The sequence below is a fragment of the Sphaerodactylus townsendi genome, linkage group LG03, assembly GCF_021028975.2.
Source record: "Sphaerodactylus townsendi isolate TG3544 linkage group LG03, MPM_Stown_v2.3, whole genome shotgun sequence".
Classification (NCBI taxonomy): domain Eukaryota; kingdom Metazoa; phylum Chordata; class Lepidosauria; order Squamata; family Sphaerodactylidae; genus Sphaerodactylus; species Sphaerodactylus townsendi.
The window spans coordinates 84,877,354-84,903,696 of record NC_059427.1 but is presented as its reverse complement, the minus strand read 5'-3'; the positions used below and the strand labels follow the sequence as shown (position 1 = coordinate 84,903,696).

The window sequence follows — 26,343 nt, the reverse complement described above, 5'->3', positions numbered from 1 at the left end:
AAATAAAGACACAGCATCCGACCAGTAAACAACTAACCAGCAATTCAGCAATTTTCTAAAACTTTTCTGAAATTATTATTACCTCCTCAAAAATGCTGTCAAAATAGATGCTTTCCATACATTGTCTGGCAACTTTTCCAGAACAGCGTAACAGAGAATGCTGTGCTCCTTGCAAGACATCTTATGAATATGTGGCCCCCAGATCTTGAAGCTGTGAGCCAGCTTCTTTGATTGAATCTGGAAGCAAATTTCAAGTGGGGATTTGACCTCAAAGGAGCTTACAATCGCTTTGCCCTTCCCCCCTCACAACAAACACCCTGTGAGGTGGATGGGGCTGAGAGAGCTCCAAAAAGCTGTGACTAGCCCAAGGTCACCCAGCTGGTGTGTGTGGGAGTGCACAGGCTAATCTGAATTCCCCAGATAAGCCTCCACAGCTCAAGCGGCAGAGCAGGGAATCAAACCCAGTTCCTCCAGATTAGAATGCACCTGCTCTTAACCACTACGCCACATTGAAAGTGATGCTGTTTCAGGGTAGGGGATAATCCACCCCAAAACAGCATCACTTTCAATGTTGTTTAACTGGGGACCCCAGATTCTCCCTTTAAGGTGGATTTTAAAAGAGAATTTGGGTTGTCTAGTTTAAACACCTTTGAAAGTGTTGCTGTTTGGGGGTGGATTCCAGCATCACAGCAGCTGCCGGGGGGGGGGGGGACAACTCAGATTTTGCACCAGGCTCCATTTTCCCTCTATGCCTCTGCCCAGAGGGGAGGGCAGTAGGAACTGCCGGCTGCTGGCTGCCAGCTGGGAGCCCAGCTGGTTGGGGGCAGGGGAGGGCAGGGCAGGGGAGTCTGCGGTCCCCAGCCTCGGAGAGCTGCTTTTATAAGTGCTAGGCCAGGGTGGGGCTTGGGGAGGCATGGCCATGCCCTAGGGGCAGGTGGGGGTGTGGCCCCAGCCCCGAATTCCCTCTCCATAAAAAATCTATACCTACGTCCCTGAACCTGGTTACTTTGCATCCTGAAACCTGGCTAAGAAGGTAGTTGAAATTCGACCAATGACATGGATGAGCATGGATCCGAATCTAGAGAGAAGGATAGCTTCCAAATAAGGAGGGCCTCTTGCTCAGTGGCAGAGCCTCTGTTATGTATGCTAAAGGTTCAGTCTCCAGTATCTCCAATTAAAAGGACCAGACAGGAGGTGATGTGAAAGACCTCTGCAGGAGACCCTGGATAGCTGCTGCTTGTTGGCGTAGATAATGCTAACCTTGATGGACCAATGATCTGATTCAGTATAAGGCAGTTTCATAAAGTCATGTGTTGAAGTAATTGGGAAAGTGTGGGAGGAGCACGATACGAATTTAGAGTATTGATTATTTTTGTCACAAATTTATGTCAGTCTTGAAGTAGGGTTGCCACCCTCCTTGTAGAGGCTGGAGATGTGCTATTACAACTGATCTCCAAGCAACAGAAATTAGTTCACCTGGAGAACATGGCTGCGTTGGAAGGTGAACTCATGGCATTTTACCCCACTGAAGTCCCTCCTCAAATCCTGCCATCCTCAGGCTTCATCCCCAAAATCTCCATGTATAAGGGGGCAACCCTATTCTGAAGACTTGGTATTTCTATCATGAGAAGTGTTGGGGCCTAATATTGTCCATTTATTATGCCCACTTAATTCTTTGGCTTTCTGTGGTGAAGTATTTATTTTTCTGTTTAGAAAAGTTCTGAAGTTTACATCTGCTTGAGCACTATGGATTGAATCAGATTTTCCATAGCTGAAAACAGAGAAAAAACATATGCTGTGGATCTTGAGACCTTTATAGACAAAATGCAGCACTGAGGAGGATTAGATGAAACTGAGGCCCTTTCTCCACAGGCCGGAATCACCGATTCCGGGCGAGTAAAACATAGTTTGCGGGGGACGCTTCGCACAGGTGGCGCTGCGAAAATGATGCAGTGTTGCTCTTTCCCTCCCCAAATGATGTATTCAAACCTCGCTTGGGGTGTGAGGTTTTCAGATTACACCAGCTTCCACCCAAACGGCTTCTTGCCTCCCTGGTTTCCGTCGCTCTGAAGAGGCCAGGAGACACATCTCCTGGCCTACGTCACTGCAGCTGTCGCTCTGGCCGTGGGGGCGTGTTCCCTGGCCTCCTCAGAGCAATGGAAGCCAGGGAGAAGGTAAGAAGCCATTTTGGGGGCTGCATGGCTGTGCAGATGGCCCCAGGGCTGGCATCAGCATGAATCATGCCAATTGCAGCCCACAAATCTGGCCATGCAGAAAAAGCCTGAGTAAGAAAAAACTATCAAGATCCATTCTTATCATTCTTCAGTCATTTAGTTCTAATCTCAGATTTGGGTGGGGATTGCATGGGTACAGAAACTTGTTCTTATTTACTGATGCTCAAAAACGTGCACATGCTCAAAAGCATGTATTTCTTTACACAGGCAGGTTGCAGCAAAATAGATTGCAGCTGATGGTTAAAATCAGATATTAGGCTGACTGAAATCTGACTGAAATCCCCTCTTCTGATCAGCTGAGGTTCTCTTCTGTGTGCCTGAATAGTTGGGAAGATAGCTCCTTGAAAAGTTAAAGATGTACTTTTTGGGCTGAAAAGGTGCCCAGGATCAAAGCCTGAAGAGCAGATATCCTGGGGCAACCTTCAGCAAATAGCAGCAGGGAGAATCCATTGAGCTGCGCACAAAATGTTGGGTGCAAGCTGAGGATGAAACTGACCAGAAAACAACATAGGTGGGAAATGGCTTCTTTTCTGCTCTGATGCCTTTGGTGTCCAGAAAGCACCCAGAAGCCACCTCTTTTTAAGATGTCCCTCAGATGTCTTATTTTGAATGTGTGGAATGAAAAGAGACAGTAATCTCTTTTTAAGACATCCCACAGACCTTTTTTTTTGTGCTGTGCAGAATGCACCATTCATTTTCATTTCTCGGGACATTTGTTTAGCCTCTGAATATAGCTTCCTGCTTTTAAAAATCATGCATGCACATTGCATATGCCTTTAAGAGGACATCCAGATCACACAGATCTTCTAGATGCGAGATGGGCTGCAAGCCAATGCAGCTAATCCATGAGGAAAACATTATAATGTCATACACATGATTACATGTATTATATTAAGAAAACAGCTTAGATTAAAATAAATGGTTTCGCTCTGCACAAGTACAGTTAATAATTTCTTATTTGGCTACCTTTTCACCAAGCAAATAAATAAGAAGAGTTGCCTGTTAAGGAGGATTATGCCAATTCTCTATGGGTAGGTAATAAAAAAAACAAATTATGAAATATCTCACTTTTTAAAATGAAATAAAACCAATAACCATCTGGGATCTAATTAATTTCAGATGTCAACCATATTTGAATAGAAATGCATGAGTTTTATTCAGTAGTTTCAACCTGCTGAACAGCTCTAGATACACGATTAGCTGCGTCAACTGACACACAGAGATTTTCTGCATGTATTTAGTTGCTTATAAACACATATGGCCTATTCAGGTTAAAAGGTTAATGGAAGAAGGTAGTTATTGTTTACCTAATAACTGTGGAAGTAGACTCTGAATTTCTTTATTTCCTGCCCCTCCCCCCCTCCCAGCATTACAATTTGCAGAATTTGCAGTGGTCAGCATCAGCTTTAGTTTTCACAAGCCAAAATCATTTTGCAAGCCCAAATCATTTGTGGTCAATGCCCTGAGAACAGAGTGAGATGAGTGTTAACCAGGTGAAATGATTGTGCAACTGCTTCACCTTGCAACCAATGCCACATTTTTCAGGGTGGATCTATGTCTCTTAACCATACTACCACTTACCAAATCCTAGAACCTTTTTAGTAAACAATGACCATGATTAAGCAATCATAGAATAACTCGACTGTGTATGCCCAAACAGACCATGGTTATGTATCTGCAATACACATTTCAGTCACAATGAAGAATACTGGCAAGCCTCTTGGGAGATGGAAATATTAAGATCCATTGAAATCTCAGCCAGTGTTCTTTCTTCTAAATTAGTTTTGTCTCGGATCTCCTTAATGTGCAACCAGATTTTTTTCATGGTCATTAGGATTTCATCATTTCTCCAAGGAAATCTCAACCATTGTATAGATTGCTGCAAAACATCCATGCTTGTCTCTCATTTTTAAAATCTTGAAATAGTAAGAGGGAAAAAATTAGTCTTATTTATGTTTCCTGATTTTTCTAGGAAAATGGAATTGTTCAGACAGCATACACTATGTTAGTGGAGTGGGTTGTTGTTTTTACTTATGACTTCACAAGAGTGTTATGAGGCTCATGCAGCATTGTACTGAATTCTAGATTTTATTCTGCTAAACCATTTTATGGCTTCAGTTGGCATGGGAGGTAGCTGCTCAGATATTGTTGTGGCTTGCCTTAGGCTCAGCAGTCTTCTTGAGCTTCCAGTTGAGGATAATGTAAGTCATAGTGTTTAATGTGCAAAGTTCTGTATAACTTTTTGTTGGTACTATATTTACTGTGTTCTTTTGTGGAACTTAAGATCATCAGAATACTCTTGCTGACAATTTAGAAATCATCCACAGAAAAGCCAGGCTAGTCACAGTAGAAACTGTATTTTGGTTACTGTTTGCTTTGCTTGTTTGATCAATCCAGATATCTAGATTCCCTCAAAAAACAAGATCCATGCAAGACCCAAACTATTTGAACTTTTAGAAGTCTGTTGTTTAAAATCTGTTGGGAGCTTAGTGAATGAATGATCTTAGATACCTGGAGTTCTCCAAATATTAATTTTCTGTGTGTTAATTAGAATTCAGGAGATACTTGTGAGTATATTAATGCTTAAGGCATGACAGTTGATCCACACATGCCTGTAGATAGCTGGATTTCTGTACACTTGAAAACATTGAAAACATTGTGGAGACTGATTCCACTGTAAACTATGGAATGAAGGGTGATTTGACATTCCTTGGGAGTTTTGATTATTTGTGATGACTTATTCATATACATTTACAATGCAGCCATAGCATTTATAAACAGTTCTAAGCACACTGATTTCAGTGGACTTAGGAAGAGGGTAACTTTGCTAACGATTGCACTGTAAGTGTGGAGACAAACAGCCCAGACAAACAGGACTGAAGTGGGTGGATGTACTAGAAGGCCAGTCAATGGTTGAGCTATCTGTAAGCATAGTCGTGAAAGCAGATGAGAAAGAGTCATAAAAGAAGCAAGACACTGTTGAGGGTTAATATTGGATTATTCCTTTTTCATTTCCCTGTTCTTATAAAAAATAAAATGAGGCCTTCTCTATTTGATAATAAACTGTGAACTCTATGAAATTTCTGGGACTGGGAAGGGTTAAAATAAAACCAATAATTTGAGACCCATGAAAATACCTGCAAGAAAAGGGGTATTGTGCTCAGAGAAAGTCCACCTTTGAAGGGAATTGGGGAACTAGGATGGTGGAAGACACAGTCTTTGAGCCCTTACCCTCCTAGTGATCCTTTCAACAGCAAAAGTATAATCTCCTATACTGGCAAAAGGATTCTTCTTATTGACTTAGGGCTAATACATGACGACAGAGTTCATGTACTCCCCTTAGTCATAATCAGTTTTTTTGTCATCCACTCCTCACACATGCACATACACACACACAGGTAGAGGCAGAAAACCTTTCATATCCTACTATTTCCCATGAGCTACAGGTGGTCAAGAAAATGTGATTTCTGTCTGTTGCTGGAAGGATGGAAGTCCTACTGGGGCAGGGGTGGGGGAAGGGAGGAAACAAACAAAACTCCTAACTCTTCAGCTGAAATGTGTTTTTCAGTCCAAAGAAATATGTGTAAGTGTAGGCAGGAAAAGCAAATCCCATGCTGAGAAAAACTACACCAGTTGGATTGCTGCTTGTTTTACAACTGCTTAAAGCCAAAGAGCTGTGCCAGAAAAATAGTGTGCAACATGGAATTGTAATCCATCTGCCCAACCTGCTAAAATAACTGGGCTAAGCCTCTGATTAGCATACAACTTTCTGGATGTCTGAGTGAATAAACTGCCAAATCTTTCAAGATTTTCTCAGCATTAATTAACACTTACACAGAAGCATCTGAAATGAAGACAGAACAATGTAAGGAGGCCATGGCATCCTGCTTCTCCCTATTCTGATTTGTAAATTCAGCTTTCACTTTGTACTGCTTTAGCTCAGTTTCTTAAAAGCCCTGTTTTCAAGTGAGGGTCACATCGCAGCTCGGCACCGTTTGGACACTGCTGTTTTCTCAATGAGCAGGGCAACAAAACACTGTGGGGGGGGGAACAGTGGCACTGCCTTGATTTGGAAGAGGCAGCCATGGGAAGTCCCCCCCCCCAACAGTGTTTTTACAGGGCCGACACCGATGAAGTTGGCCCGTTCAGAATCCACCTCAGTTGGGCCTCTTGTTGCTCTAGGTGGAATTTCTACCAGTACTCATCAGAACATGGACACAAGAACTATGAAAACAAGTTTGTAATTGCATCTATTTCAACTAATTTTATAACGACTAGAATTGCCAACTTCCAATTGGGGCCTGGGAACCTTCTGGAATTTTAATATCTTCTGGAATTATAACATCAGTTCTCCTTAGGAAAATGACAGCTTTAGAGGGTGGAGTGTATGACAGCACATCCCTGCTTTGCTCCTTCCTCTCCCCAAACCCTTCCCTCCCAAGGTTCTACCCTCAAAATCTCCAGGAATTTTCCCAGCCATAGTTGGCAGCTCTAATCATGATACCTGGGATCTATTCAACCAAAGACTTAAATCTGGTGGAAATGGACCATCATAAGCTACTTCCTTTTACCTGACCTTAATTTCCCACTCATAGCCAAGGCATCAACCCAAAGATGATGAATCATATCAGTTTGCTGTATCTGGAAATGGTCTCTAGTGCTGCAGTCTTGCTTACACTTACCTGGGAGCACATCCCATTGAAGATTGCTAATTCTTCTGAGCAAACATGGATACGATCAGATTACACAAAGAACTCCATTGACAGCTGTAATCAAAATTTAGGTTGTGGTGGCTAGTATTAGCATGGTGACTGCTTTGTGCTATGTTCCCAAGTCACCCAACTCAAGCATCTCACTAGATCAGGGGTAGGGAACCTTTAACACTCAAAGAGCCATTTGGACCCATTTTCCACGGGAAAAGAAAACACTTGGAGCCGCAAATAATTTTTGACATTTAAAATAAAGATAACACTATATATATTGGGTTTTTTTTACCTTTTACTCCGCTCATTCTGAGAAGCGCATGGATGCAGGGTGGGCAAAGATAGGGCCAGCGGCTCGGCCTCGCTGGCCGCCGGGAAAGCACCTGCCCCGCTTGAATGGGGCAGGCGAGAGGGGAAGCCCGCGGCACGGCCCAGCCGGCCACGGGCCATTGGTGTGCCCGCCCTGCTGGCTGCAGGGCAGACAAGGATGGGGCCGGTGGCTCAGCTCGTGGAGCCGCAGTGCAAGGGCAGAAGAGCCGCATGCAGCTCTCGAGCCGCAGGTTCCCTACCCCTGCACTAGATGATACTGAAAGTGGATATGAGCCTCATGCTTTGTAATATTTGAAAAAGTAGCTTTCTCAGTCATGGGGATGGAACCTAGAGATGTACGCTTTATATGTGCATGGATTCCATGTTCACAAGCTGCTAATGATGCTTAAACTGGAAGCAGGACCCACTCTCCCCATACATTCATTTGTTTCAGTGTCTGTGATGTCTGCAGAGGGCTTCAGATAAACCCATTCGTGCTCTCTTTTCAAAGTTCTTTTTTCCCACTTTCCCATATGGTACTTGTTGGCTGTCAAGTGGAGTTGGGCTGTTTTCAGATTTCTAAAAAAAACATGTTGATGTAAGCTTAATAGCTATATAAACAAGATTTAAAGACATTTGAAGCTGCCTTTAGACTATATTTCAAGACCTAGACTTACTATTCAACCAACTGGGGATGTTACTAAACGTGCCCTTAATTCCACCAAAAGGATAGTGTTATTGGCAAGCCCAAATTTGTCGTGGATTTACTGCAGAACAAGATTCCAAATTTATTATTTCAAATCCTGCATGAAACAGATAGTCCATGGAACAGCTGAACCTTTTTATTTGCAGCTGTGCAGCCCTGGCTCACTCCTAGCTAGATATTAAAGCGTTTGGTTTCTGAGCCATTGGCAGATACAGACTTCAATGCTAGAGTAAAGCAGCATAATCTCTTTGCGGCAGTTTGCCTGGTGTTCGTTGTTGCAGCGGCTCCAAATATATGATGGGAAACTGAGCTAGAAATTAAAGTTCAAACTAAGAACAAACATGTGCAACCAGTGGCCCATTTAGAATGAGATCATCTTATTTCCTTTGCTTGACATTTATTCAAATCATGGTTATTATTTCTACTGTGAGGAGAGGAGACTGTTAAGTGCAGATAGGGAAGACCATGGCTCAATGACAAAGGGCATGCCAAGTTGCAACTGGTCTCTCCCATTAAATGATCTCAAGTAGGAGGTACTGGAAAAAGCCTTTCTCTGCATGAGACCCTGAAGCAGAGTCATGGTTACAGGATATGGTGCCCTGAGCAAGGACTGAAATTGCATTCCTGGCCTGGTCTATGCTGCACTAGTGTGGCCTCCACAGCAAGGCAGCTGAGTCCTGGTGAGAGGGGAGCATAGAACAACCCAGGTTGGAAAGAAAGAAAGAAAGAAAGAAAGAAAGAAAGAAAGAAAGAAAGAAAGAAAGAAAGAAAGAAAGAAAGAAAGAAAGAAAGAAAGAAAGAAAGAAAGAAAGAAAGAAAGAAAGAAAGAAAGAAAGAAAGAAAGAAAGAAAGAAAGAAAGAAAGAAAGAAACTCACATTGTAGGTAGGCAGGCAGGCAGGAAGCAAGGAAAAGACAGACAGACACTGTGGGAAGAAAGGAAGGAAAGACACACACACTCATTGTAGGAAGGGAGAGAGGGGAAAGGAAGGAAGGAGAAGAGAGAGAAAGGAAACCATGGACTGGCATCCCCCTGACAAAGCACTAAATCACTTCTTAGCACTGCAAAATGGGTCTCAGGCTCAGCAACTCTTCCCTTACAAAGCTTGGATCTGGAGTCATTCCTCACTTGGTTGAGTCTCCAGGGAAGGCACAAAGAAATTTGCGGGGGGGATGGTTATACGGTTCCCCAGGGAAGGTGAAGGAGAGGTGCTCCAGCAGCCCACCCAGCCCAGCTGTCCTCAGCGTGTCAGCTCCACCAAAGAGGACAGTGTGTATCATCTGATTCAGGGTCCCATGTTCACAGAGGCATGCATTTGCCTCTGCTTCACATGAGGGAGAGGCCAGGAGAAGGTGAGGCTTCTCACCTGTGATACAGCAAGGATCCCAGGACATGCTAGGCCAGGCAAGCTGGAGGCTAGAAGGGAAGACCCTTCACCCCAGCAGGACCTCTCCCTCGGCTGGGTGCAGATTTGATGTTCTTTTTAAGCTTTTAAGGGGCAGTATTGGATGCCCTGGGCCAAAACTAAAGAACTGCTCCCCTACCGACCCTGTTGCACGGCTTCTGTAGCCCATGGATGTGCAGCAATTGCCCTTCTGCTACAAGTGGGAAAGGAGAGGGAGGAGGGTGCATGGCCAAGCTGCTCTGCGGAAAAGTGGGTACCTAGTGTGGAAGGAGGCAGAGTTGGGGACAATGAGGTGGCCAGTTTGAAGCTTCAAGGAGGGTAGGAGCTCTCTTCCTTTCTTGACCCTAATTCATAAAAAGGCAGACAGGGCACCTCATCCTCAGTGAAGTCATGCCCAGGAATGGCACTGGGTATCCTAAGCTGGAAGACCTGCTCCCCCACCAGTTTAGCAAAGAGTCTTCTCAGGTTAGGCCAGCACCAGGCTTGGGCTGGCCACTTCACAAAGGGGTGACCTGTCCAGTCACCCACCAGTGCTCCAACACTTCCATCCTCCAGCCTGGGGCAAGTCTCAGCCTACCAGCAGCAACCCTAACTCCTTGCTCCTTAAGGGGTAGAGGGAGGGGGTGTGATTGAATGTGTGCCTGACATGACTGGCAGGAGCAGCACCCAGGGCTCAAGCCCCTCCTCCAAACAAACTGTCCCACGACGATCAGGCAGAAAAGGTGCCGGAGCGCAATTGCATGATTTTGCGCCCCCCCCACTTGACTTCCATGGCAGGCACCTGGGTCATTTGTCCTTGTCCCCAGATGTCCCCGTAGGAGCTCCGCCACTGCAGTACATACAGCAGTTCCACACTATTTGGGGCCCAACAAACCAGATGCAAGCAGGAAAAACTAGAGATATATTAATCCTAGAGTGAGCTACCATCCATGGGTCAGAAGTAGTGTGGTGACCAGGCATTAAGTGTTAAACCTGGATCTGGTTCAACATTTTATCAGCCACACTTGAGCAACTCCTGTTCTGTCCCACAAACCTTCCCACTAATTCCCTTTACGTTTCATGTGGAGTGATAGAATTTATAGTTTAGGGACATCCTGTTATATTTAGTAATATTAATGAATTTGTAATTTCTGGTCTAAGATTGGATGACCTTAGTTCTTTCTAGAGCAAGGCTTTGATAACTATGCAAGATGTTTGTTTCTATTTATGTGACCTTGATTACCGGTAAGTTATTAATTGCTTTCCATATTTAGTGTTATTAACACTGTCACAATAAGCTTTTCTCTGAAACATCAATCAGGGGTTTAAGCTCCTTACTGCTGAAATTATTGTTGTTTGCTGTTTGCTGTTTATACTGTTATATTTTATGCAATTGTGCTGTGTTTATTGATGTTTTTTCCATTCTGTGATACTATGTGATGCTGATTTGACTATCCTTATTGATGTTTGTTGTTTATACCGCTGTTGTGTGTCACCCTGAACCATACAAGGGAAGGTGGGATATAAATCGAACAATAAAATAAAAAATAAAATAAAGTTATTTGAAGTCATTTAGTCTTTATATGCAGACCTTGAAATATTATATTATGAAATCTTCATAGTGACATTATGAAAATAATACAATCTATAGTGCACAGCACTTGCAAGTATCACAATTGACCATCCTTTTAGTTTGATTTGAGGTGATTTTTCCCCAACAATTATTTTTCATAGTTATCTTCTATTTTTTCATTCTATCAACTATTTTAGTGTATATTTTGTATCAAAAACCCTATTCATGATCCATCATCTCCTTGTCCAGTTTTCAACTGCAAATTCCATGGAGTGAGGAGGAACCCGACTTGTTTCTTAGCTTTGACATTCATGAGACTCTATCAGAGATAGCTGGAGGAACTATATTAAAATACACAGTGAATAAGGTTGTTCTTCTGTGGATTATTCCATAAAGCATGTCGACACTGCCAGAGAAAACCTTCTTTTGTATTTGAAGAAATGTTATTTAAATTTTAGAATGAATTTGTGACAAGAATGATAAAATAGTGTCAGGCTATGAATTCCAACATTAAAGATAATGCAAAGCTGGAAAAAAAATTTTAGTGGAACCACTGTCTAATCTTTTTTTTTAACAAATGCTGGTTTCTGCTGGACACTAATCTCTTAGCAGAAATTTATGAGAAAAAACGTAATGTTTCCCAATAAAAAATGTATAAGGAGAGCAAGCAGCAGATGCTTTAATCTAGGTAGCATGAAGAAGCACTGACAACTTAAGAGGCTGCAAACTCTTATTTGCAGTTGAATTGGAGAACATGACAGCTTCCATTAAAAGAAAGATTTCCTATTGCCATGACAATAGCTTTACACTAAAGCAAAACAAGGGTTATAAATTATTCCCAGGGTCTTGTTCTAATAGCAGTGCTGGATTATTCTCTTTTTTCCCTACTGCTGTTTGATTGATGTATTTTCTCTGAAGACCTAAAAGGTGACAACCTTTACCTAAATACCGACACATCTATGGGAAGCAACAAAAAATGGATGTGTGTCCAGATTGTACACCATAAATTGCAGCTCCCACTTAGTCAGTGTTCCTCTAATAATAAATCTTTGCCTTGTTGCTTTATATTTTGTAGATATGCTGTAACTCCTTGACCGCCACTTCTTATCTCCTTGAAATTCACAGCTATGCAAGTCAAAGTTGATTTTTCAAGGAATAAACAATGATCTTGCTCTATTAGAATAGGTCTGGCATGCTCTTTTTGATTTAATTGTTGTCGTTCTCTTTGCAGTTTGCACAGACAAGGAGCTGAGGAACCTTGCTTCCCGTTTAAAAGACTGGTTTGGTGCTCTTCATGAAGATGCAAATCGTGTCATCAAGCCAACAATCTCTGATTCAACACAAGGCAGTAAGATAAAAAAATCTAATTAAAAAAGTTGAGATAAGTTCAGCAATCAACAACAGTTGTAAGGACAGTCTGTGTAATATATTTAGTCTTGTTATGCTATGACAAACATACACTCCCATTATTTTCACACATTTTCTCTTTTTGTCTGGGTTATAAATGTAATCAGCAATCAAGACATTCACAGGTACTGAAAAGATCACTCAGCAAAAAACTGGGACAGTATCTTGTTTGGCATTTTTCATATTATGACAGGTTTGTGTCATTTCCACATTGCTAGTGTGGCTGCTAGTATAGTGATAATACAACTTCCACATCACAGGTTTCCCCATAGTTTTCCTGCCCCAGCCCCTGACCTCAGCCATTAACTTCCTACATGAGGACCTTTTCAAGGGTTTTTTTTTTTTTTTGCCATTTTCAACAGAATAATGTTATATCATTATAACAATTCGTTGATCAGGTTTGCTGAACTTTCATCTTTTAAAAAAAAAAAGTCTCTAGTCTCTTCCATGGTGAAGATATGCCTTTCCCCTTATATCTCTGCAATAGAAGGGGCTAGTGACTTCTAAAAAGCCCAAAAGCTTGGATTTCAAGAGAATACACAGATTGTTACAATATTATAAGAATATTCAATTGCTGATTTCAAAAAACTAAAAGCTATCCAATAGTGGGACAGCAGCAGGAGAAATGGCTGCAGTGTAGTAAAATGGGAAAAAAACTGAAACTTTCCCACCTATGTGGCCGATGTTCAGACTTTGATGTGATCATTCCAAAAACTTTGCAGCAAAACAGGTTTTGGAAAGGTCAGAGAAAAGCCAGGGAAACCCTGGGAAGAACACAAAAGCAGTACAATGCTATGGGAAAGAAAGGGGGGAACCCTGCTTCCAACTACATAGAACCCATAGAAAATAACCTATGTGGCAATGACTTATTGCATCTGTGAGCTTAGCAGATTTTATAGAACTGCCCTTTTGGCACAAATGAGAAGGCTAAATTAAACCAGGAACTCAAAACAATTTGGTCTCATAGTTTATATACTGTAAACAAGTAATAAGAAGGCTGTCTGCATTTAGATGATGTTTATAGGTTTCACCTTTGCTTAACCTTTGCTGCTTAACCTAAGCTTTCGTGTACCTTGAAAACTTCAATAATTTTGCTATAAATGAGAAGAAAATCAAATGGCCTTCCACTGAATCTACTGATATAATTGGGATAGATATGTTGTGGGAGGGCCAGATACGCACTGGGCTTTTTCAGCAGTCTCAAAATCATAATCAGTAATTTCTGTGTTTGAACTGTCTCATCCCCAAATATAGTAGGTGTCTTGCACTACCCAAATATAGTAGGTGTCTTGCACTATGAAGTTTCAAAGCCAGTCTTGTAGTGTGTATGTGTATGTGTGTATGCTGTCAAGTTACAGCTGACTTAGGTCAAACCCATAGGGTTTTCAAGGCAAGAGCTGTTTGGAGGTAGTTTGCCATTGCCTGCCACTGTGTCATGACCCTGGCAGTCCTTAGAGGACACCCTATCCAAATTCAAACTATCTTTTCGGGTAGAGCAAAAGGGAATTTCCAGAATCTACAGTCAAGGTGCATTTGTAGATCTGTTCTAGGTTTTGTTTTATTTTCTGTAGGGAAGAGTAAGGAGACAAATGTAATCTTTTTCCTCAAAGCCCAGAAAATGGGCATCTAGCTCAGTCATTTTGCAGTGAAAAGAGGCTAATCCAGTGACCCCGTTCAATAATCAGGGAATGGAGCAACTAGAAGGGTCTGACAGTCATGTTACTCTCTTCCCCCAGCTAGAGGCAGCAGACTTGGAGAAACTAAGTGAAATGTCAGCTGAGATAAAGCCTCCCACCTGTTCTCAGCAGAATTTATCAAACATGCGCAATTTTTCAATTTGTAGGTCAAAAATTCGCTGCAGGTTTTGTGTGCTGCAAATATTTCCATGACAGGTGCTAGATTGGAAACATAATTTTTACAGAAAGCTTTATTATAAATTTATTACGAAGTACACAAACCTCTGTCTCTGAACAAAAATGTGAGACTCTCCTATGTCTTTCTCTTTTCTTGGGTCAATGAGTATTGGGGACTGCACACATGACTAATTATTATCAAAGAGTAATGTTGCTATATATTACTTGGATCTGACTGTGCTGAATATCAATTGTAATTATTTATAAGAACCAACTGCATCTTAAATTGTGCATGAAATTCAAACAAACACTTGAGTGCATATGGATATTACAAACCCCTGAAATATCCCACCTACTGTACTAATGCCTCACTAATTCACACAAGATGTATATCACAAGAAAGAACCATTTTTGGATTATACTGCTTCTCTCTTTGGGCAATAAATCATGTCTGCATACTCCTCCATAGAATAAAACTCCCTACACATAGAAAACTAGATCTTGGAGACAGGTTCTAGCATAACCTTTCCTTAACATGTTAATTTTGTGCATGTGAATTTTTTTATGGTGAAGCATTACTTGTGCACTACTACTGTTTGACGTAATACAATCCAGGAAAAGGTTTACCACTCTATGTGCTGTTTGTGTGAATGAACATGGGTCTCTGATCTTCCTAAGTCTTAATTGTTATGCCATTCTCCTGCTGCTTTCCTCCACTGACATCTGATCACTTCATTGACATGAGCTGTCAGGTTATGGTTATGGAGCTATCAGAAGCATGTGCCTTTTCATTGAAATCTATTTTGAACATCCCCTGTGGATTTCAAATAAATTACAGATGGTAGGAAATTATGACTAAGATTTCCTTGGACACCACAGCTGGAGAAGGTGTTCCACTGAACAGTTCTGTGTGCGGCATTGGATTGTCAAGCTGTTGCTTTGTATGTAAATAAAATAACTGAAAGGATTAAGTTAATCTGCAGACAAAAACGATTCTCTTCCTCCTGTGCTAACATGAAAGCAAGAATATTGGCACAATTTTAAGCTCTGACCTTCATTCACTGAAATCTTGCTCACTGTCTGGTTTAGAGTAAGTGGCTTGTGTTAGCAACCATTTCTTTCCTTTTTACAAATGACAGAACTTAAATCAATTTCTGCAAGGCAAAAAAAGACCATTTACTGGCAGGGCCAGAGTCAAGCAGTACCTGTGTTTTTGTTTTGTTTCGTTTTAAATACCTTCCCTATAATGTATTCAGAAATTATCTAAATACCAGCATTGGGTGTGTTTTTTTCCTTTTCCAAATTTGTACATTTTGAATATTTATGTTGCTCACAGCATCATAAGCCATGTTGAAATTGGCTGAGAATGGGAGGCATTCTGATATCCAAGATGTGACATTCACGTGAGAGACGGTCAAGTGTTCTAGATTACAGAGCTTGGTTCTTTGGAACATTGTATTCTCTGCTGTCTTGCTTTTTGCTTCTTTGAACCTTGTATGGTCACCTCCATCCAGTTGTTTGGTTTGAGGGTAGTAGTGTAGATGTGTGCATGAAGGTTCAGTGCTGACAATGGGCTGGTCAGTGTTGCTATTCCCATTGTGCCTGCAGAGTTTGGCACTAACAAAGTAAAAAGGGAAGATAATTCATCTATGTATGCAGAAACAGCCATGTAGTTTTGGGCAAGGATTACTGTGAGTTGCCAGTTTCAGTATTTATTTCATTTATTTGTTTATTTAAGACATTTATATACTGCTTTTAAACCCAAATAGTATTGGTGAAGGTTTGTTGTGTACACAGCTATGTGGAAGGTTGGGTTTTGTTTTCTTGCTTATTTCCTTGAAACATAAGTTTTTAGTGATGCATAACAGATACATAATTCAGCGGAGACTCATTGCCCATGAATCTGCTTCAACTGGTATTGTGCCAGGAACTTTAATAAAGGCAATTGAATCATGATTTTATAAGCATTTGTACATTACTGGTTTCACATAAAAAATTATTCTGATGTGTAGGAAATGAACATTTTTAGAGGATGAGAAATATTTTACAAGTAGGTCACTTGTTTGAAATTGTCCTGGACTTTTAAGTAATGGGAAGCTGGCTAGTGTTCTTCTAAGTCCCTGTCCAAGAGGATTTAAAATGTAATGTGAGCAGGTGTTTGAATTATAACAATCCACACCTCAAAAGAACTAATTAATAACCTTTCTAGGACTATCTGAAAAAGAGCCAAAATACATGAACAAGCAAGAAAACTTTTCTACTTGGAAGCTAAACCTAAAAAAAACCTGGTGGGGCTTCTTACCTTGGGCCTTAAGTATTAAAGGCAGTGGGGAACTGACATAGATATTTATTCCTGTTCTAGAGATAAAGACAAAACCTTTTCTTCTAGTGAAGGAATATTACATAAGCAATATTGATCAGCTTTTTCTCTGCATCCCACAGTTCATAATGAGAGGAAGATTAGGGTTGCTGGAGCCCCCCTCCCCTGTGTTGGACAGCTGTGCCACCAACATAAGGACTCTGGTATTTGGGCAAAAACTCTATGGTAAAATGTATTTCTACCATAGAGTTTTTGCCCTGATATCAGAGAATTTCCATATTGCTGACATGAAGAAGCACTTCTGGTGCTTCTTTTGCTCACAATAAGTCCCGCTGTCCCCTGCTAGTTGCCAGGAGATACCTGCACTATCATGAAGTGCATGATAGTGGATACATGCTTGAGATGAGAAGGCTATATTATCCTTTCCATACTTTGTTAGGGAATAAAGCTTTCTGCCCTAATTTTTGCCCTAATTCCCCAACTTTTATAGCACATTCAGTTTCTATACTCCCCCACACCCATACTACTCTAAAGATTGAAATAATTACAAGGACTCCTCCCATAACTCTGGGCCTCTATTGTTACCTCAGTGATGTGGAGTTGCAAATCTGGTAGGGCCCAAGAAAACCTCATTCAAGCATTGTTCAGATATAATGGCAAACCATGTTTGTTGTTATTTGAATGAGCTGTTGCAGTGATAGTACCCACGTATAGCTTTTTACACTTTTCCTTTTCTCATTTTCTTCAAAAAACTAGAAAAAATGAAGAAAAAACTTAGGAATATACATAACACTAAAAATATAATAACAATGCAGGCAGATTTAGACATAAGTTTCAATAAATGGAGTTCAGATATCTAAAAACAAGTCCGTGTACAACTGCCATCTATATGCCGTATGTTCAAATACTGATAGACTTCTAAGGTCTTCAATCCACTGCTTTACTAGAGATGGACTTTCCAGGATTTTAATAATACTTTTAGTAATGGCACAGAGGGCCCATTTTTGTTGACCATTGGTTAGCTTCCACAAGGCATTCAAATAATTTAGAAGTACACTGATAGACATCCGCCAAAATCAATCAGAGCCAGGGGATTGTAATGGTTAAAAGTGGTGAATAAGCTGAAGACAACTGAAGACTGGCTTTTACAACTTTTGGAATATCTACAATTGGACAGAATATCCATCAAAATTAAAAATCTATCATGGACTAGATACCAAAAAAGTGGAATGACTATATACAATATTTAGAGAAAAATAGTTAACATAAAATTATTGAAAAGTATGTCTTATGAAAGAACTTAGGAGTTAAGATTGATATAAACAGTAGAGTTCAGCTATAGTTAGAAACACTAACTTTGGAAGATATGAAATTAGAATATTGAAGATATCGATGTAGGGAACTGGAAGTCTCCATAGGGTGTAAGGTTTAAGCGGAATATATAATATATAAAGATAATGTTAATTAACACATACTATTAGAATTGTTAGAGCTAAGGAATTAAAGAGAGTAATTAAAGTAACTAATGTTAAATTGATGTAATAATGTAGGTTATAGTGAATCAAATGTTAAGTAGAAGGTAATTAGTTTAAATTAGATTCACATAGGGGTAAAGATAGTGAGTAACCAGTTTGTTAGATAGGTTTATATATGTTGTTAGTTAAGAATGTAATTAACACTTAGTGTTAATGTATTGAACACCATTATCAACACAGTATGTAGAATGTTTTTTGTTGTTATTACATGTTATTATATGTTTTGTTAACTTGTCGATTTTTTAAAAAGTAATAAAAACAATTTATTTTAAAAAGTGGTGAATAAGCTTGAGCAATATCGAAAAAAATCGAGAAAATTCACATTTGACTTTTTGGCTGTAAAATTATCACTATGGCCAAATTAGTTGAATTCCCGACACCAAAAAAATCAGATTGATTAGCATTTTTGGCATTTAAAAGTTTTTTTTTAATTTTCGGCCTGCATGGGGCTGCATTTTAAAGCTAGTGGCACCAAAGTTTCAGGGTATCTTCAGGAGATTCTCCTGATGACACCATCCAGGGTTTGTTTAGTTTGGTCCAGGGGGTCCAAAGTTATAGACCCCCAAAAGGGGGTGCCCCATCCCCCATTGTTTCAAATGGGAGCTAATAGGAGATGAGGGCTCCACCTTTGAGGGTCCATAACTTGGACCCTCTAAACCAAACCTTGGGAAACCTGGGTGGTATCATCAGGAGAGTCTCCTGAAGATACTCTGAAATTTTGGTGCTGCTAGGTTAAAAAATGCACCCCTGACAGGCACCTCAAAATTTCCCCACATTCTCTGCTTTGAACTGGCTCCATTGCAGCCAATGGGGAATTTCTGGGTGTGTGAGCAGGGTGTACATTTTTCAAGGCAGAGGCACCAAACTTTCAGAGTGGCTCCAGGAGACCCTTCTTGGAAAAGCACCCAGGTTTGGTGAAGCTTGGTTCAAGGGGTTCAATTTTATGGGCTCCCAAAACGGTAGGGCTCATCTCCCACCATCCACTTCACACAACCTGGGTGGTATCATCAAGAGAGTCTCCTGAAGATACCCTGAAATTTTGGTACCTCTACCTTGAAAAATGTGCATCCCCTTTTCGACGTGGATTGCGGGGAAGACTTAAAGGGAGCACTCCCTTTAAGTCTCCCCCCGATCCACACCAAATTTAAGCAAACAAACAAAGCTGCTTTCAAGGTTTTTAAAGGGAGCCCATGAGGTCCCAATCCCAACCTCCAAGCCCGAATTCATTTGAATGCCCGCATTGCAATTCACATTCTGGCATTCAAATGGATTCGGATAGGGCTCAAATTTGGGCCACATGAATTCGAGCCAGATCCAAGCTGAACTACCCAAATCGGGTCCAATTCGGTTATTTTGGCAATTCGGCCATACCTAGTGGTGAACTCTAGTGGTGAACTCTAATCTAGAGATCCGAGTTTGATTCCCCCATTCCTCCACATGAGTGGCAGACTCTTATCTGGTGAACTGTTTTTGTTTCCCTGCTCTTCCACATGATGTCTGCTGGGTGACCTTAGGCTAGCCACAGTTCCTCAGAACTGTCTCACCTACCTCACAATGTGTCTGTTGTGGGAGGAGGAAGAGAAGGAATTGTAAGTCATGTTGAGACTCTTTATGGCTGAAAATAGTGAGAATAAATCCAAACTCTTATCATTCAATGAACATTGTAATATAAAATGGACATGAAAAATAACATCTCCCCAGAAAAACCAAATGACTGAACACACCTGAAACATACGTTTAAGGGGCAAACTCAACTACTAGACATTTTACTCATTCCTTTGCTAAAAAGTCACTGTGGTGTCCAGTATATCTTGAACATTATTTTTTTACTTAAGTTACAATTGAAGTCCCATGAAGAGAGTAAGTATATGGCTTTAAGGTCATATCCCATTGCCTTGGCAAAACAGGATGACCTAACTCCTTATACCATTCATTCTTGAGACTTTTCATATCATATTTATTAATCAACATCAAATATCCATAAACAAATATTTTAGGTTTTGTTTTCTGCTTTGATTCAATTAGAACTTGCAAGAATAAAGTGGACTGAGACACTTAATGCTACTGGTGCCCTACTCACTGGAAGATTCCAAAGAGAATAATATTCAGAGTCTGCCTTTGTGATTCAGGAACTACTGAAACAGTCCAACACATTTTATTCTTCTGTCATTCTATGCTGAGATTTGGGCCAAGTTCTTAACCCCTATTCTTGCACTAAGAACTAACTCTTCTATTGCAGCTTTGATGTCCTTTTTATAAAATTGCCCTTCTGCAGATCCGTGTGAGGAGGTAGCTAGTTTCCTATTCGTTATTAGGAATAAGTGTTAATTTTAGGTATTGTAAAATGTATAACATATGTATTCTTATAATTTTGTTTTCTAGTCTGTTTTCTATTACTTTTTAATCAACTGTGTCTTTAAATTCTTATATTGGATTATTTTTTGAGGCCAATAAAGGCCTCTGTATGTATGTTTAATGCTACAGGGCTATATTTAGATACCAGCAGATGTCACAACTGTAAGGGTTGCCCTCTAGAAGAGGTTGTAAGTCATATCTAGACCTCAGCTCAGGAAATGGCCAGAACTCAACAGGTCCAATGTAAAAATTCCCCTATCAGTCCAAGCATTCTTCAAAAAATATTCCTTCCTAGTTTTTAGATCTGGATTGGTCCCTTAGCATGTGAAAATGGATCAAATTGCACCATTATACAGCAAGCTACATGTGGCTCTTCTGATCATTTTCCCCTGTGTGGCACTCACCCATGTTCCGTGAAAGTGGGTTTGTGGTTGGCAGATGATTCCCACCCTGAAACAACTGCCACAGGAGTGATTAGAAGACAGCCACCTTTATTTATTTTTAGAAGGTGGGAAGCAAAAAAAGAGAACCTCAAAATCCAGCAACAAATTTTAAAAGGTACATAGAAAGATTTTTAAAAACCCATAATAACAGTGGTGGAAAATATGCTCATAAATTTCTATAAAGGATTTCTTATTATCTAAAAATAAATCCATATGTAATCATCATCTATATGCTGTGCATTCAAAAAGTCCAAATGTCCCCTTGAGGTGCAGGCCTTATGTCAAGGATGTAAGTTTTGTCTTTTCCAACACCTAAACTTGCCATTCTTCTCTGAGTATACTGCAAGCCCAGTGCCATTCCAACAGCCAGAAGGGTTAGGGAAGGCTCACAAGCTGCAAAAGGAGACTGGCATCAGCATGCTGACTTCTGGAATTATGTCATCATGTTGCTGACAATTGTGGGGATATTCTAGGGTTTGGGCAGAACTCTGTGGTAAAAATGGTTTCTATCATAGAGTTTTTGCCCAAATAACAGACTGTCCCTGTGATTGTCGGCTATGTGGTAATATCAAGTCCAGAAGCGACACTGTGACAATGACACCAACCTCCCTTTCAACTAATAAGCCCACCTCCATTCCCCATTGGTTACCAGGAGGTATCTGGCAATCCTACTGACACCCCCATACATACTTTCCTCAGCAGCCTCTTCAGTTTTATCCTAGCACTAGAACAACTACCAGGAGGAGAGCAAGCTGAGAATAAAACCATCTCCACTCACATGCATTCAGGCTGGAAAAGAGCAACCTGGGCACAGTGTAATGATAATGTTTTTACTTGCTTTATCCAGTCAGTTTGATCTCCTCTGGGTGCCATGGCAATCTTACTGTCTTGCCTGAGCTACTTTGCCTCATGCTGATGAGGAACTGAGAAGGCAGAGAAGGAAATAGAAAGATGAAGGCTTTTTGCAAGGAGAGGCTTCACAACACTGCTGGCTAGCTCAGAGCAGGCTTCTACTAACTATGTGAATCCTAAGCACCCTTTATTTCCTTTTCTGCTTTCTTGCTCTCTCCCTAGCATGAGGCAGAATAGCTTTGGCTGCAAGCCTCATGCCAGGAAGAGATTGAAAAGTCAGCAAGGGAAGGAAAAGGTGCAGGCAGTGAACATGCTCAGAAGTTGTACTCTGGTGATTTAGGAGGTTATAGGTATGCTTTTAATAGTAATAGTTATTGATTTATCTAATTCACGACATGGCCTCATCTGGATATACTTAAATCTGGAGTTTGTTACTAGAAACAGACAAGACAGATCTTTCTACAAACCTGAGCTCCAAGGTTGCAGAAAAATCTGAAATAACAAACATTGGGAGGGAAACTGCCCCCCCCTCCCCCAGAAGCAGTGCTTATAGTTTTAAGAAATTAATGATCTCCTGGCCATTATTAGGTAACCACAACAGAATTGCCAGACTTCAAACTTTGGTTTCTGTCAGTAAAAGACAGGGGACAGGATCCTTTTCAGGCCAGAAGCCACCCTACAAAAGCCCAGATTGTATAGCAGAAAGAATTTCAGACTAGCATCTGAGAGACTAGGTTCAAATCCACCCTATGCCATGGAAGCTTGCTGGGTGATTTTGGGCTGGTCACACATTCTCAGCCTAACCTATCTCTCAGGGGAAATAAATTATAAATATAGCTGAAACTGCCAGGACAAACAAAAAGTTGGTTTGTGGGTGGATAGAAAGGGGAAAAAAGAAGCATGGAAAGGGGAAGATATGGGGGATGGAGAAATAAAATAATAAATAGTGTGTGAAGGGTGATGCAAACAAAAGTCAAGTGCCTTTGCAAATACTTGAATGTTCCCCACAGCTATTCCTGGCCTGGTAGTGGACACTACACAACTGGGTCCAGCTCAGCCCAGCAGCTTCATAGATTGATCCCAGGCCAAGGATGTTGTGGGGGAGAAAAGGAGGTAAAGCTGAGGACAAGGGCAGGTAGGTTAGTTGTTGAATGGAAAAGAGAGAAGGAAGGAAGGACAGGGGAAAGGTGATCAGGCTTCAGGGAAGGGAAGATACAATAGTGGGGAAGGAACAAATGAGATTTCACTCCCAGCAAGTATCCAGAAAATGATGTCACCATTGTGATGTGGCAGTGGCGTTGCATCAATAGGACGGGGGGGCACGACACCCCAGGCGGAGCAGTGATGGAGGCATGGCCAGGCTGTGGAGGGGTGTGGCAGGGGCATTCTGGGGGTGGGGCAGGCAGTTCAGCAGCAAGGACACAGGCCATTCACATACCCCAGGCACAGTTTCCCCTTGCTCCGCCCCTGTGGTGTGATGCTGTTTGGGGTGAACCCTAGAGCACAACCCCATCACAGTGACATCAGTTCCAGGTATTTGCAGGAAGTGACATTGAACACTGATTTTCTGAGCATTTTTCCTTTACTGCCCCACTAAGTGGTGGCAGGCAATACAGGTGGAGTCTGGGGCATTGGTCTCCCTAGTTCCAAAAGTTGGTTTAAGTCTAGCATGTAGGGAAGCAACAAAACATAATTTGTGCTTCAGGGCTAACAACAAGAGAAGATATGTTGCATAGAGGAAATATTTCATTAGATAGATCCACCCAAGGGAAAGGGAACATATGAACCTCGGGATCTTCTTGTACCAACAAACAATCTGTATGTCTGATCAACACTACTATATAGCTGCCACTGTTGGTCCTTATTACACTATAAATTCAAATACATGTTAAATCCTTTGTCCTTTACAAAAAAAGTAAGAGCACACTAGAAATGATTCAGCCATTAAGCATCTTTATGTTCCATTAATTTCAACAAGAGTTAAGAATGTTGCACTTTCCCACTAAAATGAAAGTAATAGTGTGTATGACTTCACAAGAGTTGTGCCAATGATTCTTTCAGCCAGAACACTATGCCAAAAATAAAAGACATATATGAAGAGTGAAATAATATATTTACTTCATGTCTTAAGCGTTCTAATAGGATTTGAGTTGGGTTATGCATCTGGTTATACTATGCAATATTTCTTGTAGTAAAAATATAGCCTGTCAATATTCATAGCAGTTTCTGAGACAGGTATCAGTCATTTGATTTCTCAAAATGCATTTTGAGGGAAGGGTGTTTTGTCATAGCTCAGTTTGATAATTGATAGGATTCCTACAATGAAGATGAATTAAACACATCAAATGTCTAGGAAAAGATAACAAATCCCTGTGATTAATTTCCTGCAGTTCCCTGAAAGTCACTCCTTTGGATAAATATATGCCTTGAATAGGATGCATTGTCTACTTTGTTTAACTTGTTTAGCAAGATATGAGAAGGTGTGCATAAAGTTCAACATTTCTATACTTGACTGTTGACATAGATTTGCCAAAGGATGATTTATTGAAAGCAACTTTTATCAGCAGGAATTCTACATGGAGATCTGAATTTGCTCAGTGTATTTCAGAATCATACATTTGTTCTAGCATTAAGAATCTCTCTTTATACACAGAATGTCAATAAAGGGGGGGGGATGTTGAGTGCCATCAAGTCACTTCCAACCTATGATGACCCTATGAATTAATGACCTCCAAATTATCCTGTCATTAACAGCCTTGTTCAGGTCTTGCAGATTGAGGACTGCGGCTTCCTTTATGAAGTCAATACATCTCATGTTGTGTCTTCTCTCTATCTGTATATCAGACAAGCATGTAAATGCTAACTACAGAAATAGTAGAGAGAAAAACAAAGCAATACATAATAAGTTTGTACAAGCACTATTGCAAATATAGATGCTGCTTCTTTCCATGTTTGGCCTCTATTTTGCATCATAACACAGTAGAGTGGCCATGTTGATCTCAGTCCCTTCACAGCATCATTACGTGACTGAGTTCAGACTGGAGTTTGCTGCAATATGATTGATTATCAAAGCTTCTACTCATCTGTGACAGAAAACAAATATATCACATATAGGGTAGGGAAGCCTACCTGAAGGTAATCCTACTACTTTCAGTAGAAAATGAACAAAAAGGACAAATGCACATGTATTGTCCATAATGAATGCAACAGTATCCACTCTGTTGAATAAATGACATGTATATAAAACATTAAAACACTGAATAACATATACACAAGATGTTAGCATTTTAGGTAATACCCTCATTTCAATTTTCCTCAGATTTGTATAATGCACTTGTAAAGCAAGAGTTGTATTGTAAAGCAAGAGTTGGGATGCAGCTGGATCCCTATACAAATCCAGAAACTGAAAAAGTAAAACAGAAAGTAACTTCCTATACTAACTGTACTAAATCTACCCTTGTATGAAACAACAAATATGTCTCTCCTGAATAAATTTGTAACAATGGAAAATGAAACCTATAAGAAAATTACCATGGTTGATTTAAATCTTCAGACTTATGGGTTGGCTTCTAATTAAGAAAAACATTAAGAACTATGTCCAATTATTTTAGTTGATTAAGATAAGTTATTTAATCAGATAGCTAAACCTGCAAATAATCTTAGACTCAACTATCAGGAGCCCAAAGTGAATTCCTTGAAGGAGACGTAAATTGAGCTGCATACAGCTGAGATTGAATTGCCTCCCTAACCCTGCTAAAATTAAAGTGTTAAACTCCTCAATGTATACACTACTTTCAGACCAAATGTACCTTTTTCTCCCAGAGCTGAGCTCTGGAAATAACCAACCCACAAATTTGCAACATAAATCATTCCCCCACTCCAATGATATAAACAAGAAATGTTCCCCTCAATCCTCAAAGCAGTTTAGTACTTAATTTTTATTATTATGAACAAATGAGAGTTTATGTAAGCTTTTAAAAATGAAAAACATAAGCAGTCCATGCCTGCAGCGTGGATGTACAGCCAGACTAATGACTGTGCCATTTTGTTCTATACACATTAATCATTTCATTGGAAATTCACCCATCAGGTTCAGTATGATCTGCTCAGACTGATAGCAGCTCTTCTGGTCTTTCATATCAACTGCTACCGGATCCTTTTAACTGGAGATGCCTTCTGCATGTAAAACAGATGCTCTGTCACTGAAACACAGCCCCTCCCATTCTTCTAAACATCTGGGTGTTCCTTAATGTGGTCCAATTACCTTTGGATTGATATGTATAGGGCGCTGCATGAACAGGCAATAACTCAGAAACCTAAGGCAATATATTTGTGCAACTAAATAATTGTGTAATAGTACTTGAAAAATGCAGTGTAAAGTTTTTAAAAATATATAATTGCAGTTAATTTTAATACATGCACTATGAAAAAGTTTCTGGTGTGGGGGTGAAGCCAGAAATAACATCCCCAGACCTAGAATACTGCACACATTTTGTACTGTCATATAGTTTAGTAGCATTATGTATTTTGGTGGTGGACTGCACCATAAAATCACAGCTGATTTATGGTGACCCAATGGTGTTGTCAAGGCAGGAGACATTCAGAGGTGGTTTGCCATTTCCTGCCTTTTGTGTACAGACCTTGGACTTCCTTGGTGTTTCCCCATCCAA

The 26,343-nt window shown here is 40.5% G+C and overlaps 1 protein-coding gene across 3 annotated transcripts in view; it reads left to right on the top strand.

Moving 5' to 3' along the window:
• Nucleotides 1-26,343, top strand: part of SPOCK1 (SPARC (osteonectin), cwcv and kazal like domains proteoglycan 1) — a 628,061-nt gene that overhangs the window by 574,839 nt on the left and 26,879 nt on the right. For all 3 annotated transcript variants that reach the window (XM_048491083.1, XM_048491082.1, XM_048491084.1), the window contains one exon: nt 12,140-12,256. In XM_048491083.1, the coding sequence (XP_048347040.1) occupies nt 12,140-12,256 (117 nt within the window). The remainder of the gene's footprint in view (nt 1-12,139; nt 12,257-26,343) is intronic.